We start from the raw sequence: 17,490 nt of genomic DNA on the forward strand, positions 1-17,490 counted from the left end.
TTTGTCTTTTTCTTGGTTGCCAGTTTCTTAACCTCTCTCGTCCGCACACCAGTGTACTGCCAGCTGCGGCAAAGGGACACGGATGCGCTATGTGAGTTGCCGTGACAACCAGGGTGGTGTGGCAGAGGAGTCGGCATGCGCCCACCTACCAAAACCCCCTGCCAGAGAAGTGTGCTCAGCAGTGGCCTGCGGACAGTGGAAAGTGCTGGAATGGACAGTGGTAAGAAAACCACCCGTCATCATCATTTATTCAGTCATATCTGACAAGTTGTCAAACATTATTTGAAAATTTACAGTGTTAAGCTGCTGTAAATGTATATAAGCTCAGGCATTGCTGTAGAGACACACAGTTTGGAATAAGTGGAAATTTGGAGAAAAAGTTTTCCTGCTGAATCATTAAGCATTTCCCCTCAGATCTGCATCTCATTAGGGTGACAGACAGCACTATGATTAACCTAAATTGTATCATCAATATTTGCCATCCAGATGTTTTCCTTCCTGCAAGGTTTATTTATTCCAGTATATTCTGTATTATTTTTCACCTACGCTGACAATTAGTGTCTGCACACGCTATGTAGATGTGAGAGCAGGGATGTGGAGACAGGGTTGCAGCTGGAAGACAAGTGTGTATGGCAGTCTGGAGGAGGGCTGGAATGAGGCTAGAGAAGCAGTACATGTCTTTCTGTGGTTGTGTAGACAAATTTTTGTTCCAAATCATTGTTTTGAGGACATTTTGTCTGGTCCTCACAACTTCAGTTTGCTGTTTGAGAGTTAGGGCTTTTTTTTTTTAGGGTTAAAGGTTAGAATTAGGTTTAGATTAGGGTAATGAGCTAGAGAATGCATTATGTCCTCACAACTAAAGGAGGACCAATGTGTGTATGTGTGCTTGTGTGAGAGAGAGTGAGTTTGACTGAGGCACAAGTTTGTGGAGCTGGGAGATGCAAGGGGCTGCAGTGAGGGGCTCCAGTCTTGTTTACAGATGTTTCTCATCAGAGTCCTGGTGATACAGTACAGCCAGACTGCAGGTCTGGTCACCATACACACACACAGACACACACACACACACATGCATACACACCCACGCATATACCACCAAGCCAAAGACACTCATTGACCCCCAAAAAGGAAATAGTTCATCGGAAGGCCAAAAAAGATTTCAGAGGCCTACCCTAGCCACACACACACACTTGCTCCCTCTCTCTCTCTTTCTCTTTCTCCTTCTCTTTCTCTCTCTCTCTCTCTCTCTCTCGATTTACTAACCTAAAGTAAAATTGCCTTTATCTTGCAGTGTCAGAACACTCCAATATGACAGATTTTTGTTATTGTTCTCGGGGCCTGTACAGCCTGTTATAACATGTTATCCAACAGCTTCATTTAGTGTCACATCATATACACCAACTTTATGTATGTAAAACCTTCTTACAGTATCTATACTCGTTAAATCCATAACATTGTGACAGAACAGTGTAAACCTCTGGACAGTGTAATCCTAAGCAAGGTTTTAGAGAAGACGGCTGTTGCATAAGTATGATAAATGATCTTATGCAAGAAGAGAGTGGACTCTGCTGAGGAAGAGCTGAGCGAGACACCATTAGGGTTTGTGTTATTTTCCTAAAAAAGAGGTGTGGACTTGGTGCAAGCTGCATTGTCAGCCGACTACCGAGGCCATGGCCATTTGCTGACATGCCATGATTAAATGGATGAGAGCTGTGTCGTCATCCTCGACACCTAGTCAGACTTGCTTTCAGTTGGTCTTGGATGTTGGTTAGGATGTGCCGTGTCATTTCTTTGTCTGCAAAATTCCTAGTCAGTTTTTAAAAGCTGAGCTGAAGAGTAGAGCATTTTGGTTTTGGAAGCATCAGATTTCATCTGTATATAGTTATCACTGCTCTGCTGGTTGCCTCTGGTTTTGGCCTTCAGCAAGCTGTGGGGTTGTTTTTCAGTTGAGTGTCAAACAGCTGGATATGTGCTCAACACCTCACTAAATTGAGTGTGAGTTTATTTTGTAAGGTCATTCAATATCTGGAGAAAAAGAAAAAAGAAATGAATAAAGAGATGAAGACAGATAGAAAGGAAAAAAATAAAATGTTTTTTTGCATGCAGATATGTATTTGCATTCATTTAAACTGATGACCGATATCTTTATCCATGTGTCTTTGTGTGTGTGTTTTCAGTGCTCAGTGACCTGTGGCCAGGGGAAGACGACACGGCAGGTACTGTGCGTCATCAACGACCAAGAAGTGAATGCTAGTGAGTGTGACCCAGACGATCGTCCTACCACAGAGCAGGACTGTGCCATGTCTCAATGCCCGTCCCGCTCCAGTGACTCTCGATCTTTGCCGTCCTCACCAAACGCCGGCGGCAGGAACAACCTGCCCCGTAGCCAATCCCATCAATGGCGGACCGGACCCTGGGGCGCGGTGAGGCATTTTATTGTACACATAGCAGCATCACTTTATAGTGGTCAACGACCATTCTCTGTGGACTGACATTTGAAATATTGTGCTCTTAGCATTGAAATGATGCTCTGCCTTAGTGAGGTTAGACTGAAGTGCACAACATTAGATCAAACTGTTTTTTTAAACAGATTTAGCAAACAGGAGATAATATGAACACTGATGTTAGTGAGCTTCAGAGGTCCCTGTAGATGTAATTTGTGAACTTTGGACAGAGCAAGGCTAGCTGCTAGCCAGTTTGCCCCGTTTCCAGTCTTTGTGCTAAGCTAACCAGTTTTGTCCACTGTAGAGACTTCAGAGTAGTGCAGATCCTCATCTAACTCAACAAAAGTTTGTGAACCAGTTATTTTCCTACAGTGTGTTTTGTAACCTGATGCAGACTTTGATGCTCATGAAGTGAGGCTCAGTTCTCCAAGCCCCTGTAACCCTTTTTAAGACAAGGCCTTAGCCAATGTGATGTAACACACCAGGATAGCGTGATCCAAGAGCTACAGGCTCCCCCCTCCTGCGAATCTCTTTCTTTGTATTGTTCAGCTGTTTTTTAAAACTGGGTTAGTGATAATGTCTGTCCAAAAATAACTTCGACCTTTAAATAATTCTGGGAAGTGATCAAAGCTCTTCCTTCCTCTGTCCTGAGGATATGTATTTTAGTATAGCAGCAGACAGCAGACATTGTCATTCATTTGACTTGAGATGTCTCTTACTATGTTGTGTGAATTTTTATGAGAATGTGTGCTGTGTGCACGTAGTATATATTGTGTACAGCATATTTATTCCTAAAATATGTGGATTCAATTAACCGACCAGTGATTTTTCTATGTACACAAAGATGTGCTTATTTAATACTTTGCAGCTGACAGTTTTACATTGGTGTGTTTTTATGCTTCATCATGTCGAAATGAAATGTAAATAATATACAGTATGTCCCCCTGGGACTCATTCACACCTATACACTGAGCATCTATTTGTGAGAACCATCTATTTGACTGTGCACACTCTGCTCTCTTTGTAACAACAGTGCTCCAGCACATGCGCAGGAGGTTTCCAGCGGCGTGTAGTAGTGTGCCAGGATGAGAACGGCTACCCTGCCAACAGTTGTGAGGATCGCACCCGGCCCAATGAGCAACGATCCTGCGAGTCAGGGCCATGTCCACAGTGGATCTATGGCAACTGGGGAGAGGTAAGGCAGACACCACTTTACTGCACATCATTACAGTTTACCATGGCTCTTGAGTCTCTAAGACAGATACTTTTTTAGCCTAGAGAGAAAACTGTAAACTCTTAGATGCTCATCTGTTTTTGAATAATGACTTGGATATAGAAGTTGTTCAGTGTGGAAGTTTGAAAATGCATGAGAAGTTAAGACATTCTCTATGCTTCACACAAAATTTTATGTGAAAAAACGTCCCTTGTCTTTTCCTCACACGTTTCCTAATGCCCATTTGTAAAACACAACCTCTCCTCCTGCTGTCTTCAGTGCACCAAGCCATGCGGAGGAGGGATAAAGACGAGGCTTGGTGGTGTGTCAGCGTCCAAACGGCGAGCGTTTCAATGATCTGAGCTGCGAGATCCATGACAAGCCACCAGATCGTGAGCAGTGCAATACTCAGCCATGCCCGTCTAGCCCCCACTGGAGCACAGACCCATGGAGCTCGGTACGCTCATAAAAAATATTCTATATCTTGTTTTTTCATCCTCATATTTTTTCAAACACCTGTAGTCTTACTCTTTCACAAACAGTCTTAAAGGGGCAGGATGACTTGGTGCTTTTGCACTGGAGAATTTACACTCCCGCTTTTCTTCTTTTACTTTTAACCCCCTCCACTTCATGTTCCTTCTCTGGTGCCTGCGATTGGTCAACGTTTCCTCAAGACAATTGGAAACTGAATTTCTGTTGCACTTAAATGGCAAAGATACGCTCACTTGCAATATGCCAAAAAAAGTACAACATTACAAAATGCTTCAGTGACAGCTGTGACCACAAGAACATTTTTTTTGTCAGTCCTAGTTACCATAAAACTGTTGATGAGCCTTGTACTAGTATTTGAAAAATTCAGGATCACTTTGTATCACAATCAAAGTTAGTTTTGTAAAATATTGTTTTTAAAGATAATTTATTAAGATATTTTTTCCTTTTTATCTTTTGTATATAGCATTAACTTTAAAAAGTGATTTATTTTGTGTCTTAGCTCTTTGTATTCGCACATTTAGCCAATCGTTGTTCATATGCAAATACTGATGAATGTTTTTGTATATCAGGAATATACAGTACGATGCCTTGTTCTTTTATTATCCAAAGAATGGCCCATAATCTCTTAATATGTGGTGCTACACAATATAGTTTGGTGTTCTGTTCTGAGCATTAAAAGCACCAACTTACATAGGACTGTATATGGGCTGTGTACTATATTATACATCTTTGTACTATATACATCTTTGAAATGGCTATTGTATCAAGAATTCAATTTGTCTCAAGGCACATGTGGTTTTATAGAGAAGTTACTAATTTTTTTTAGACACTTTATTTTACAGTTTATGCATTTACCCTCTGTTATGAAACCAACACCGGCGTTGCCCCTAAATGACATTGATATTGAAACATGAAAATGTTGACTCAAAAGTTCCTGAAACGTCCAGTATCAGTAGTAAACACCAACAAACAGCAGCTGTACTAGCACTGTAAAATAAAGTGTCTCGCAGAGTTTGTGGTAATTAGAACTAATAGCCATTGTATTCCAGTTTGGCAGAGGGTTTTGACCCAGATTTCTTTAGTGTGCCAAACAATAGGTTTAAGCTCTCTGCTCCAAAGGTGCTTGATATGAGTGTATTTATATTGTGTTAGTTAATGTTTGCTTTGTACAGTAAGTACTTGGAGTTGCTAAATATGCTATGCTCAACAATACCTCACTTGGAACAAAACACAACTCAACTAGCCATTCAACTATGATAACCTACACTACAGTGGTGCTTTGGCCAAACAAGGGAGATAATAAGATCTAAATATCAAAAATGAACCATCACATTTTTGGTCGGTTAGGTGTTTATCGTGGCACATTGCTTTTTGATGCTGCCTTTTCTCTATGTTTTATTTCTTTCCATGAGCAGTTAGTGGATTGATCAGATTGATCAGCTAAATACAAAGTGTATCACAGATTTGATGAAATAATGTTGAATTGTCTTTGAATGTCCATCAAACTACTTGCTCAACCTTTAAGAGAATGGGCTGTTAAAATGTTGTATTTTGAACACGTGACACCTGTGACCACAGGGGAAGTTAATAGTGTTTTGTATCCAGAGCTCTTACTCTGAGCCAACCTAATGTGTCTACCTCAGTCTCTGTTATGATTGCCCCCCTGCCGTATCTTTCTCTCCCTTGCACTGGAGGGATTTTTGGCTGGCTAAGATTAAGCATGAGTTGTTGAGGCTATCCAGTGCAGTTGATGGCCCTAAACACAGATCCGGGGTGTGTGTCATTTCCCACCTTGTTGTGCTCACCATTCTTTTCAGGACCGTGCAAACTGATCCAGAATCTGTGGTTAGGGGCACCTTTTGGCTGCAGCCCACCCAGTTGACTCCTCTTGGTCATAAATGTCTGTACTGACATCACACCTTATTTTAAGGGCCTGTTAACACAGTGGCGGGTACGTTTTTACCACACATTATTTACTAACGAGAGCTATTGCTTGCAATGATTCCCACATGTGTGATTGTTAGGCAGCATAAAATCAAATCTAGGCTGAATCCGTGAAAGTTGAACACAGTTTTAACACAGCACATCCCCATTATTAGTTTCATTTTTCAGTCTTAGCAGTTTAACTTCTTGCGGTCAACTGCTTGTTGCAAATAGCAGTACAGCATGAACACCATATCAACAGGCTCTTGAAATAAGTATATTGTATGTCTCTTATTCACAAATGGCAGTATTAGTCTGTGTTTCAAGAAGATTTCTGTATATTTATGTAATTACTTGTATTTATTGTTACTTCATTATAATGTTATGTCAATATTTAATTTTTTATGGATTTGTTGGATTTCTGTTCATTTCCAGAAAAGGTTACGATTAAAGTGAAGTAGAGGTACCATCAAAGGCTTTTTTCATTCTTACTTGAACAAACCCACATGCAGTGAGCAGGCCACTGTCAAAGTAAACTAAGAAAAAGCGAACAAACAAACAACTGGTATCTGGTTGTCCAAAAACATCAGCAATGGAGATGACTCATGCAAGCACCAACCTTTAACAACATTTATCTTAAATGAACTCAAAATTACCAACTCCAGCTTTATGCTAATTACAGTGTGTTTGTGGAAGAAGATATGTTCTATATTATTTAGTGTTTTACCTTTTGACTTTTGCTAAAAGATTTAAAAAGCGATGCCTGGCAAATGGCTTGTAAAGCATTCCTCCCGGCCAGTCCTTTCAATGGGGTGTTTTTCCTGAATGAAAATGCACAAATCACTGAGCAATATCCTTGTTATTTTATGTGGTCAGGGCCCCTGCTGACCTCTTTCAGCGACCCTGCTTTTACCGTCTGTGTCAGGAGTTCAAAGCTCTTTCCATCAAGGTAAATCTTTGTCCTGGGTGACAGTGCCTCACTATACCTCCCATCTCATTTACTGTGTTCATTCACTCTTAATGCCTACCCTGGCGGCTTTTCTCTGGGACGCCTGGTGACGCGTGCTTGGCTATAAAGTTGCCAGCGCCCTTTGCTCCTTTCTGTCAGGCCCCTCTACTCTGGTCTAATGTGGGTTGATGACAGTGTACCAATATGGGGGCCAGTGACAGTGACTCCAAAGGGGCGGGGGGGGCTTCAGCAAGACAATGCAGTGGTGTATTGGCAGGTCAAGGGTCTCGTTTGATCTGGGTATGGGCCCCTTCCTGGTTCATCCCGTCAGCACAGACAGACTTCTGGGAAATTGCCTGTGATCCAGGGATAATAAAACAAAACAAAAAAGAGGAGTTCAATAGGATTCCCAAAAACTGTACTGACTATGGAAAGTGGTGTATTTCGGAAGGGGTGCGGGAATGTCACATAGCGTGGACCAAAACTTTTGTAAATAAAGTTGTATTTGAATGATGCATTTTGTGTCTGAAACTCCAAGGATTGCAATCATCCTCTGAAACGCATTTAGTTGGTTCATACAGATCAGTGGCTGACATTATCAACAATGCATGTAGCGTTATGTGACGTAAATAAAATGTTGCTTACTTTTCCTTATATGATCGGAAATGTTAAGGTCAAGTGTGTGCAAGCAGTGATGTTTCTATTAGTGCACTGTTCTGGATAATTACAGAAACCCAGAGAACTTGTGGGCAAAGTTAATGAACCCTGCATAGGGGGGTGGATAAAACACATGGTGGTTTTATTTGGTCTGCATGTGCTGGTTCCCAAGGTATTCTGGGGGCATTTCAGCATGGTACAACAGCAGGAAAGTCCTTGTAAAAATGTATATAAAACTTTCGAGGAACGATGTGACATTTGAACAGAACAGTCTGGAAGACTGCTTGGGACTATAAATGCTTGTAATGATCTGAATCTCTACCCAGCTACCCATGATGACCCAGTTACTCTCCAAAGTTCATCTAAAACAAACATGTTACCGTATTTTGTCTTAATGCCAGGCAAAAACATTAAAATGCGATGCTGTTGCAGTCAATGGCGGTATTTGACATTTGGAGAACTGTCTGTGACTTATTACAACCATGAAGCCACTTACGATTCATCATGGGAAGCGCTATCCCACTTTTCATATAGAAGATATAAGAAACACAGTCATTGTCATTTTTATTCAAACTTAAACAGAAAATCTGCACAAGAGATCACACAATGTCGATGTGAGTCATTTTCTTTATTTCTTTGGCCAAAAAACAAATCGGAATCATCATTTTTTTGTCTTTATTGGTGAATAAATGGACGATCCACTGACAACACAAGTAATTCAGATAAATCTAGTGTATTACAAAACAAACTGAAATGCGAATGGTGCCTAGATTTAAAAAGGAGAATAAGCATTTTATTAGCCCCTCCCTTCATGAGGCCCCCCTACCCTTCCTCCTCCCCTGAATGAGGTGAGAGGTCACAGCATGTTCCTGTCCAGCACAGTCCCTTGCTGGTCAGGACAGCACCGCACGCTGGGCCACGTACTCGTTCAACTCTGAGCCTGTCGCTTCCCATCCATCCCCACATGCAACGCCCCCTTTGATTATCCGAGCACAGTCCAGCCCTTCTCCACTCCCTCCTGTAATTCTGTGTGTGTGTGTGTGTGTGTGTGTGTGTCTCTGCCTGTCAAATTGAGTTAGACTTTCAGTAACTCCGTGAACCCGGAGGTGAAACAAACTGCTGCCGGGGCAATCGGGCACGCTTTGCCATTGGACTAGCTACCCACGTGGAATTACGTCTTGCATTCATCTATTTTTTTCACGCAGATTGAGATTCAATTAAATCTGACATTCAACATATCATGTGCATTATGAATCCCATTAATATTATTTGACTTGAACAATGCTGGACAAAAAAAAAGGACAAACAAAAACATCCACCCACTGAATTTCATTGGTTTATAGTGTTTACACAGAACAAACCTTTCTATTTAACTCCTTCTTTCCTCTGACATCTTGCAGTGTTCGGCCTCCTGTGGAAGAGGGTTCAAGTCCCGCAAGGTGAGCTGTGTGACCGGGTCAGGCCGCCCAGTCCCGGAGGAAAACTGCCAGCACCTGTCCCCCAAGCCTAGCACGCAGAAGCGCTGCCGAGGTGGACGATGCCCAAAGTGGAATACTGGCAACTGGGGAGAGGTAGGACTCTCTGACCCTGCTGTAAAACACTCTTCTACCACTCTTGTTCTCACGCTGCCAGACTTTTTTTTTTTTCCCCTTCTCATTCCACTTTAATGCTTATCAGCTTGCAGGCAAGTACGCACATATGTGTGAAAACATCTGCAGCTAAACCTGACTGTGTTTATGCACCATGCCAGGCCGCTAACTAGGGCAGGGTGCTTTTTACACATCACATGGCAGTTTGCTGGGGTTTGCAGCACAGGCCTAGGGGGCGGCTGCAAGCAGAGGTCTGAGGTAGAGTGATGCTGGGACTGTGACACCACAGTACAGTAAGTAGGACAACAGGAGGGACGTGCACCCCTCTTTGATCTGACGTCCAGTAAATCTACCCCTCTCATCTCTATATTTTCTCTCATCTATGCCTCTTTTATCCTCCCTGTCCCTGTTGCTCTTTCCTCCACTTATCACTTTTTCTTTCAAGCCCTCTTTCACTTTTTTTTTTTCTCCCTATCTTCTGCTGCCTCCCCAATGGAAACCACATGTTGGTTTTGTCTTTGAAAGCCCTACTAAAGAGCCAATTCACTAACGTCATCACCACTACTCACAAAGTGCACCTGGGCAGCTGGAGAGCCTCCCCTGCGCTTACTCCTTTTTTCTCTCCCTCAGTTTACTCCCCATGTCTCTGTTCTCTCTCTCTCTCTCTCTCTCTCTCTCTCTCTCTCTCTCTCTCTATCTCTATCTTTTTTCTCATGTCCTCTTTCTCTGAATTCACCCCACTGGCCCAGAGTCCGAGCACAGAGCAACATCTGTGCTCCATACGTCAGGGAGGATGTGCGTCTGCTCTAAACAGCTGGGCAGCAGGACGCACGCCAGGAGAAAATCACACTCCACACGAGGCTCTTAGACAAATACAGCATGATTACCCATGGTGCAACAGGCTGCCTAGTGGTTCAACTGCAAAGATGTCAGGACAGATAACATACACTGAATCGTGTCACATGTTAAAGGACGTGTTGTAAATTCCTGTGACGGATTGATTTGTATGTAGATTCAGGCAGAGATCTTAAGAGATCTTAAGGTTCCAGTCCAGTCATCTGATCTCACCACTGCTTGATCATCCGGACGTGTTTCTCATTGCCTTAAAAACCTGAAAAAAACACGAGCAGTCGCTGTGTGATGGTAGTCTCTCATTCATTGTCATTTACACACACAAACATATAGGAAAAACTTTGTTTCATCTTTACTCTTTGTCACGATGTACTGTATCTCAGCCCCCCCCTACTTCAAATCTATATACATTTACAGTTGCTATGTAGATATTATGTAATTTGCTTGTTGTGCAGATCACCAGCAGTCATCAACAGCACCTCTGTTTGAAAAAGACCAAAAGAAAAGACAAAAACATGTTACTGCAAAATATTATTCTCTAAAGTAGTAACACAAAGTTTTTGAGCCAAAAAGTAAACATGCATGCATGGCTTATACCGGGTGATTGTTTCCGTCATGGGTGAGTCTATAGCAGCTGAACAGAATTGGCATAAAGCAAAACAGATTCTCCATCCTTCTCTCATCCTTTGTGTTCTCTGCAGGAATGTGTTCTGTATTACAGCGGAAAGGACACACTTTCACGAAAAACATTGCTGCTGTAGCTTAGACACAGTTTAAGAAAACTATGCTTTCTGGGCTCCTACTTTATGTTTCCTCACTTTTCTGTGAATAACAATATAAATATTTATTTCTGTATCAACCATAGGTTTAGGAAAGAACATGGAGGCTTGGATGTAGTTATTTAAACATCATACATGTCCTTAATAATACCCTATCATATGCATGTGTTGGAAATGATTCATACTATAATGCAAAAGACATTAATATAAACATCTACAGGTACATATGAGCATCTTATTTAATATGAGCTACAGTTAGAAAAAAGAAGTGAGCATATCAGCTTAATAAGTTTTTAAAAAGGAAAAGGACTCAAAGTGATATCAGTAAATCAATAAATTACAATATAAATCAAATAAAATGCATAGTTTCCTTAAGTGGTATATCTTCATACCATATCAAAATAAAACAGACTACCGCAGGTAGCCAACTACGTAGGAATAATGTTACCATATTGCGTCTCGCGATGGTTACAATGTAACGGGACTATAACGGTGACTGATCTTTTTACACATATACAATAGGATTAAACGTATAATAAGGGTTGAATGAGCTCTTACCTGTCCTGCTTTCAGTGTTCAGCGTCATGTGGCGACGGCGTCCAGCGACGAGAGGTGTTCTGCCAGGTTGGAGACCGACGGAGCCCACTGGAGACCGGCTGCTCCCAGCGTTCCAGACCGCCGTCCAGCCAGAGCTGCCGGGTCGCCGATTGTCCCTCCCGGTACCGGTGGAAAGAAGGAGACTGGCAGGCGGTAAGCTGAGGAAGCCCAGAAAACAGCTGTAACCTGTGTGCGTGCGTGCGTGTGTGTGTGTGTGTGTGTGCCGAAACAAGTGTGTCTAAACCGGGCGAGGATGAGTTTGCTTTGTCATATCTGGTGAAGTATGAGTTGATGCCTCAGTCGGAGGCACTGTTGTCATGAGGCCAGAGGGGAGGGGAGGAGGCGAGCTGCTGCATGCCCCTGATGAAAATCAGATGATCAGGCTTTTTCTTCTTTTTTTTTTCCAACTAAGCCGAAGCCTCGCTGTTAAAATGGATTGTTTTTTTTGGAAGCCACTGAAAAAGTCATGTAAATATAAGTTAAGTTAAATCAGCACACCTCTGAGAAATGACTGTTAATTATCTAAACTTTTAAAAGCCTGTTGCTGCTACTTTAAACAGTCAGATTAAAGGCCCTCAAAGCCCATTTTCTCAGTCAGCTTCTTTTTATGAGGGATGTGGTCCTACATAAGCACAGAGACTGTTTTCTATCAAAAGTTGTAACTCCTTTGGTTATTTCTTATAATAACATAGGAGATGTATCTGTATTATTTGTCTGTTTATTTGAGGGTGTGTTCTTCTCAATGGTTTTTGAAGTGGGAAGGTCCCAGTTGCAAAACAGGTAATGCCATGTACGTCCATCACGACTCGCAACATTTGAATTTAAACTTTCAAAGTTGTTGGGTTGTTTGCTCCAGTTGCCAGGCCACTGTCAATCAAATCTGATTTGATATCAATCTATACTATTAAATGTTATCAAGTCTTGTTTATGGATATGAATAGTGAAAAGAATATCTATTTGTAGTCTGTATGAGTATAATTATCTGTCTATCATCTGCTCACATTTTGGGAGCACTTCAAGTGAAAGAGTCTTTTGCTTAATACATGGTTGCAGTCATACCTGGGCTATACTGAATGGGTGCATTCCTGCCGAGCAGTACTCAGCAATTTTCTATAGGCCAGAGGCTACAGATCCTTGTTGAGAGTTGAGATCATTAGAGCTAGCAGCTGCAGAAGGAGTTTTCTTCTTAACTGTGTTCAAGTGATGTTAAATCTGGGTCACCGATCAGCATGAAATGTCTCTTCTGAAAGGAGAGTCTAATTAGTCTGGAGAAGTGTTTGGAGCTCCCTGCCTGGGTGTCCCAATTAACAGCTGGAGGTAATTACAGCAGTTCACCTGGTACTAGTTATGTGATTTATATACTTAAACTGACTTCTCAAACCAGAAGTACTGCTATACGCTACAGGCATAACTTGCCTGTTGCATCAAAATATTTTCACTCATAGCTTTATCTATCATTAGTATTACCAAAAACATACTGAAACATAAATACCTGTCATGCAGGGTAGGTTAGTTCTTCTATTGCGCAACAGGACAGTACAACTCATAATAGCAGTTCCAGGTATTACAGTTGTTTGACAGTGTTCAGTGTATTAAGAGTGATGAAGACCAGCTGGAATCAGTTGTGGTCGTAATACCGTCGAGTGTTCCTGACGCAAATGGAAGCCTCACTGAGCCCTAGTTGAGTTATTTTATGGACCTGGATTTAGGAGACATTGTTGTAGTAGTTCTGTGGCATTGAGCTTCTGGTCAAGTAACACAACAACACTTGTCACTTTCATAGCAACACTTCAACTGTTTCTAAATATTATATATATATATATATATATATATATATATATATATATATATAGACAGTTAGATGAGAAGATCAATACCATTGGCATTTCTTTAAAGAGGCGATTAGCTTAGCTTACCTTAGCATAACAACTGGAAGTGAGCCTACCAGCACCTCTAAAGTTCAGTAATTATGTCCATGTTGTATCTTGTTTGTAGACAAACAGAAATATAAAAGTATGTTGTAACAACTTTTTGCTTTAGTGCAGTCACAGCCCAGCTGTTCTCCCCTGCTGCCCGTCTTTATGCTCAGCTAAGGGTCTCTTTTCTTCTTACTTAATGGACAGGTGAATAATGTTGCACTATCCCTTTAAATCAGTCTGTATCCTCTATATCCACTGGTTGGCTGATAAAACAACAGGTCAGCCTTCTTGTGGTTTTCCTCTGCCTCCTTTTTTTAGTTCTCATGTAGAAATGTACAGTGGCAAGAAAAGGTGAGATCAGACTCACTCATGGTCTATCTAAATGGATTAACTAGTTCCAAACCCGTCCAGTCTGGGTTTAAATGTTACATTGGTAATTGTAATTTTTTAATGCATATTGGATAATTGTAACCTTATTGTTGATATTGGTGGTAACGTTCATCCTTTGCAACCATCAATTCTGCTCTTTTCTGGGGCAGATATTGGGCTAGATACTTTAATAAATATACACTATTTGTATTTGTTATAGTCCTTTATCAATAAAACATGATGAAAATGATCTGGGAGGGATTCTGGGGGACAGTCTGGATGCTGAGACTTAAGGCAATTGCTTTCTGCCAGTGAATTTCAGCTCTTTCATCAGACACACTCTTGTTACTGTAAACTGTCTCAGGAGTTAGGAGTTGTGTAATCTCTTGTCAGCTTTCAGCCATGTCTTCAGCTCACGTTCTTGCACAGTGCTTTCCTCCCAGCTCTTATCTTCTGTTTTGACATCATTCATCCATCGTCCCATGTGGTGAAGTTCCTGCTTTAACAAGAGGACACAAATCTCAGACTCTTCATCGTTGCTGTTCCAATGCGCTGATACCTTTTCATTAGCGATTATGAAGAATCCCTGACTTTGCTTGAACTGAAGCTTCCCTGTTACATATGCAGCTACATATTCATTTACATAACTGGGTCCATTCCAATCAAAAGAACCAGTGTTAAAGTGGACACCATCCACCAATTATGTTACATCTATAATTTAGGAATATAATGTATACGATTTGGCATCTTTGTGACACACCAGTCTTGGATCTTGTCTTGTCTCCACTACAGTGTAGTAAGTCATGTGGATCGGGCCACAGACGACGAGCCTTGCAGTGTGTGGACCACAACCAGCAGGAAGTCCACGAGATGTATTGCGTGAACCAGATCAGACCTCCAGACATAGAGAGCTGCTAACACCCACGTCTGTGAATTCATCTGGATCACAGGGGAATGGACTGAGGTGAGAGCTAAACCGGCTGTGTGTCATCTACCTGATGCGGTCCCTCTAGAGGCTTTGAGATCTATAATGGTAGAAAATCACTTTGCATTGAAAAGGCAATACTTTACTCTTCAAAAGGACCGTTCATGTAAATCACCATCTTTGAATCCGGTGGTGCAGAAATGACAGAAATCACCCATGTCTCCTGTGAGGAATACCATTGTTATTTCATGCCAGTGATTTATTCTCTCCTCCAGTGCTCAGCCAGCTGTGGCCGGGGCTACCGCCAGCGTCTGATCTCCTGCAGCGAGGTGCATGTGGAGAATGACAACTATGAGTACGGCCATCAGTCTTTGTCCAACTGCCCCGGGACCCCTCCTGAGAGCTACATGCCTTGTAATCTGGACCCGTGCCCGCCGCCACAGGAGTGGAGGGTTGGAATCTGGGGACCGGTGAGTGAGTCCATGCTTCTAAATTTTGTCCAGTCATTTATCAGTGTTTCATCAAGATGGGACTTGGCATGTTTGTAGTCTCAGTTTCCTAAAATAAAATCATGAGACATTATTTGTTTTAAAAAAAAAAAAAAAAGACTCCTTTGAGTTGTGATTTATCAAAGACTGATTGTAATCTTGATAAATGCAACTGACATTAATCTTCTCTGGTTTTTGTGAATAATTTGTAACTATTTTCCATCATTATCCAAATTTACATTGATATAATGTTGTAAATTAGTGAACAGTAATTGCTAAAATTGATACAACAGTCTTTAATCTCATGAGGCACAGCTGTGGAATTTAATTAAATTTATTTATGCGTCGTATTTTTATACATGAGGTTTCATGGTCTGGCATAAATGAGGCATGACAGCCTGACCTTAAAATCGCTGTACCTTTGGCTGTGACCTGAGTTAAAACCAAATGAGTCTTGAAATGACAAAAATGCACAAGGACGTAAAGTGTCTCCAAAATGGCCACTTTGAAGATGAAAACTGCTGACAGTCCGTCATCCACAAGTTTTATTTTCACACTGTCACGGTTCTCCTCCTCCCCTCCTCCAGTGTTCAGCGAGCTGCGGTGACGGAGTAATGGAGAGGACGGTGCAGTGCGTGTCAGCAGATGGTCAGGAGAGCAGTAGGTGTTCTCTAGACGCCGAGCCGGAAGCCAGGAAAGTCTGCAGAAATCCAAGCTGTGAGTGCTGCAGGAAAAGTGCTGCTCTTTAACAAAGGTCAAGGCTGCCAGGGTTACGTACGGGCCAAGTGAACGCATCTCAACATTCCAGCATTAGACATGGCTCGACTTGATCCGGTCATCTCTGAGATTCGGCCTTTAGTGGAATATTTATGATCCTAGCCAAACATCAAAGATTTACTGCCCAGTGTATTTACTTCCCTACGGTAGGATGGGACATCAAAGAATGAGTGGCTTTTCGTTTTCTTTGATTCGACGCAGCGATTTGCCACACTTGACTTAACTGCTGAAATTTGTGTGTGCATGTGTGTGTGAGTGTGTATACAGTCTGAGTGCCTCTTCTCTTCTGTTAAATCTTTGCATAATACACTGGTGTACTTATTTCTACTTTTTTTTTTTTTTGTCTTCAAGGCCATTTGCCTTCCAGCTGTCTGGAGGTCCAGAGCATGAACGGCCCCCTCCCAGACAGTGAACACTTTCTCAGTATTCAAGGAAAAGCACTCAAGGTAAGATTGTACGATCTTATTACCTCACAAATGCACAAAACACTGTTTATGAAGCCGTAACAGATTTTATCGATCGGGGGGGATAAATGACTCAGACATGGACAGAATGTTTCGCTGCAGTGTTTGTGTGACTGTGTGTCTGCAATATAACAACAAAGTGCTTAGAATTCATCTCTCTGTCTAGCCTGTGTTGAGGCATACTTTGGCACTGCAGCTGGGTTTACAAAATGCAAGATAAAGCACAGTCAGTGGAAATTCTTTGCCTACCGTTAATGACTTTGAAGGATCAGTCAGTTCAGGTCATCTGTGTGTTTTTTGGGGCTATTCCTTTCCTGATATGCACTTCCTCTCTACATGTTTTCTCACCTCCAACCCCTTTGTTTCACCCCTTCTTCCCCACTCCTCTTTCGTCTGGTCTCCCACCTCTGCTGCCCCTGTTACTCCTCCTCCGCCTTTGTCTCCTCAGGTCTACTGTGCAGGAATGCAGACAGAGACTCCACAGGAGTACATCACCTTGATGATGGGAGAAGGGGAGAATTTTTCGGAGATCTTTGGCTTCAGGTAAACAGCTTACAGGATAACAATGAGAACAGCCTGTTTCATCGCAAAAATCCAAGCGGCTCTTGGCAGCGTTTTCCATCCGTAAATGAAGAAATTCCATAGAAGTGTAAAGTTGAGCTAAGGTATTTCATGTGTGTGCGTTTGTGCATGTGCTTGTGCGTTTCCCAGGCTAAATGACCCCACCCAGTGCCCGGCCAATGGCTCCAGAAGAGAGGACTGTGACTGTCGGAGAGACTACACCGCTGCTGGCATGACCACCTTCTCCAAAGTTCGTCTGGATATCAGCAAGATGAACATCATCAGTAAGTGGCCCCTACACACACACAGAGCAGATGGCACACACAAACACACACATGCAATAACGTCCTGTGCCAATGTTAACTCTTCGTTACTCTCAAATAAGAACTTCCTTTGCCATTTAATTATGTCCGTGTTCATGGGGGTTAATGAGATCAAGATGTCTTCAGCATTTATTTAAGCATCACACAATTACAAGGCTTGAGGGGATTGAGT

General features: G+C 42.0%; 1 protein-coding gene and 1 long non-coding RNA gene across 2 annotated transcripts in view; one reads left to right on the plus strand and one right to left on the minus strand.

The window, feature by feature from the left end:
* LOC108899700 (A disintegrin and metalloproteinase with thrombospondin motifs 9-like) overlaps positions 1-17,490 on the plus strand; it is a 43,308-nt gene that overhangs the window by 20,256 nt on the left and 5,562 nt on the right. The window contains 14 exon segments of the mRNA XM_018700308.2: positions 53-220; positions 2,175-2,420; positions 3,475-3,636; positions 3,934-3,969; positions 3,971-4,111; positions 9,076-9,246; positions 11,469-11,645; positions 14,573-14,695; positions 14,697-14,744; positions 14,981-15,175; positions 15,781-15,910; positions 16,322-16,416; positions 16,883-16,977; positions 17,146-17,279. Coding sequence (XP_018555824.1) covers positions 53-220; positions 2,175-2,420; positions 3,475-3,636; positions 3,934-3,969; positions 3,971-4,111; positions 9,076-9,246; positions 11,469-11,645; positions 14,573-14,695; positions 14,697-14,744; positions 14,981-15,175; positions 15,781-15,910; positions 16,322-16,416; positions 16,883-16,977; positions 17,146-17,279 — 1,921 coding nt within the window.
* LOC108899701 (uncharacterized) lies at positions 10,403-11,588 on the minus strand. The gene is made up of 3 exons (XR_001963599.2): positions 11,454-11,588; positions 10,714-10,826; positions 10,403-10,597 (listed from the first exon to the last, which is right to left on the minus strand). It is a non-coding gene; the product is annotated as an uncharacterized LOC108899701 (long non-coding RNA).

This window comes from Lates calcarifer, linkage group LG12 (genome assembly GCF_001640805.2).
Source record: "Lates calcarifer isolate ASB-BC8 linkage group LG12, TLL_Latcal_v3, whole genome shotgun sequence".
NCBI classification, from domain to species: domain Eukaryota; kingdom Metazoa; phylum Chordata; class Actinopteri; family Centropomidae; genus Lates; species Lates calcarifer.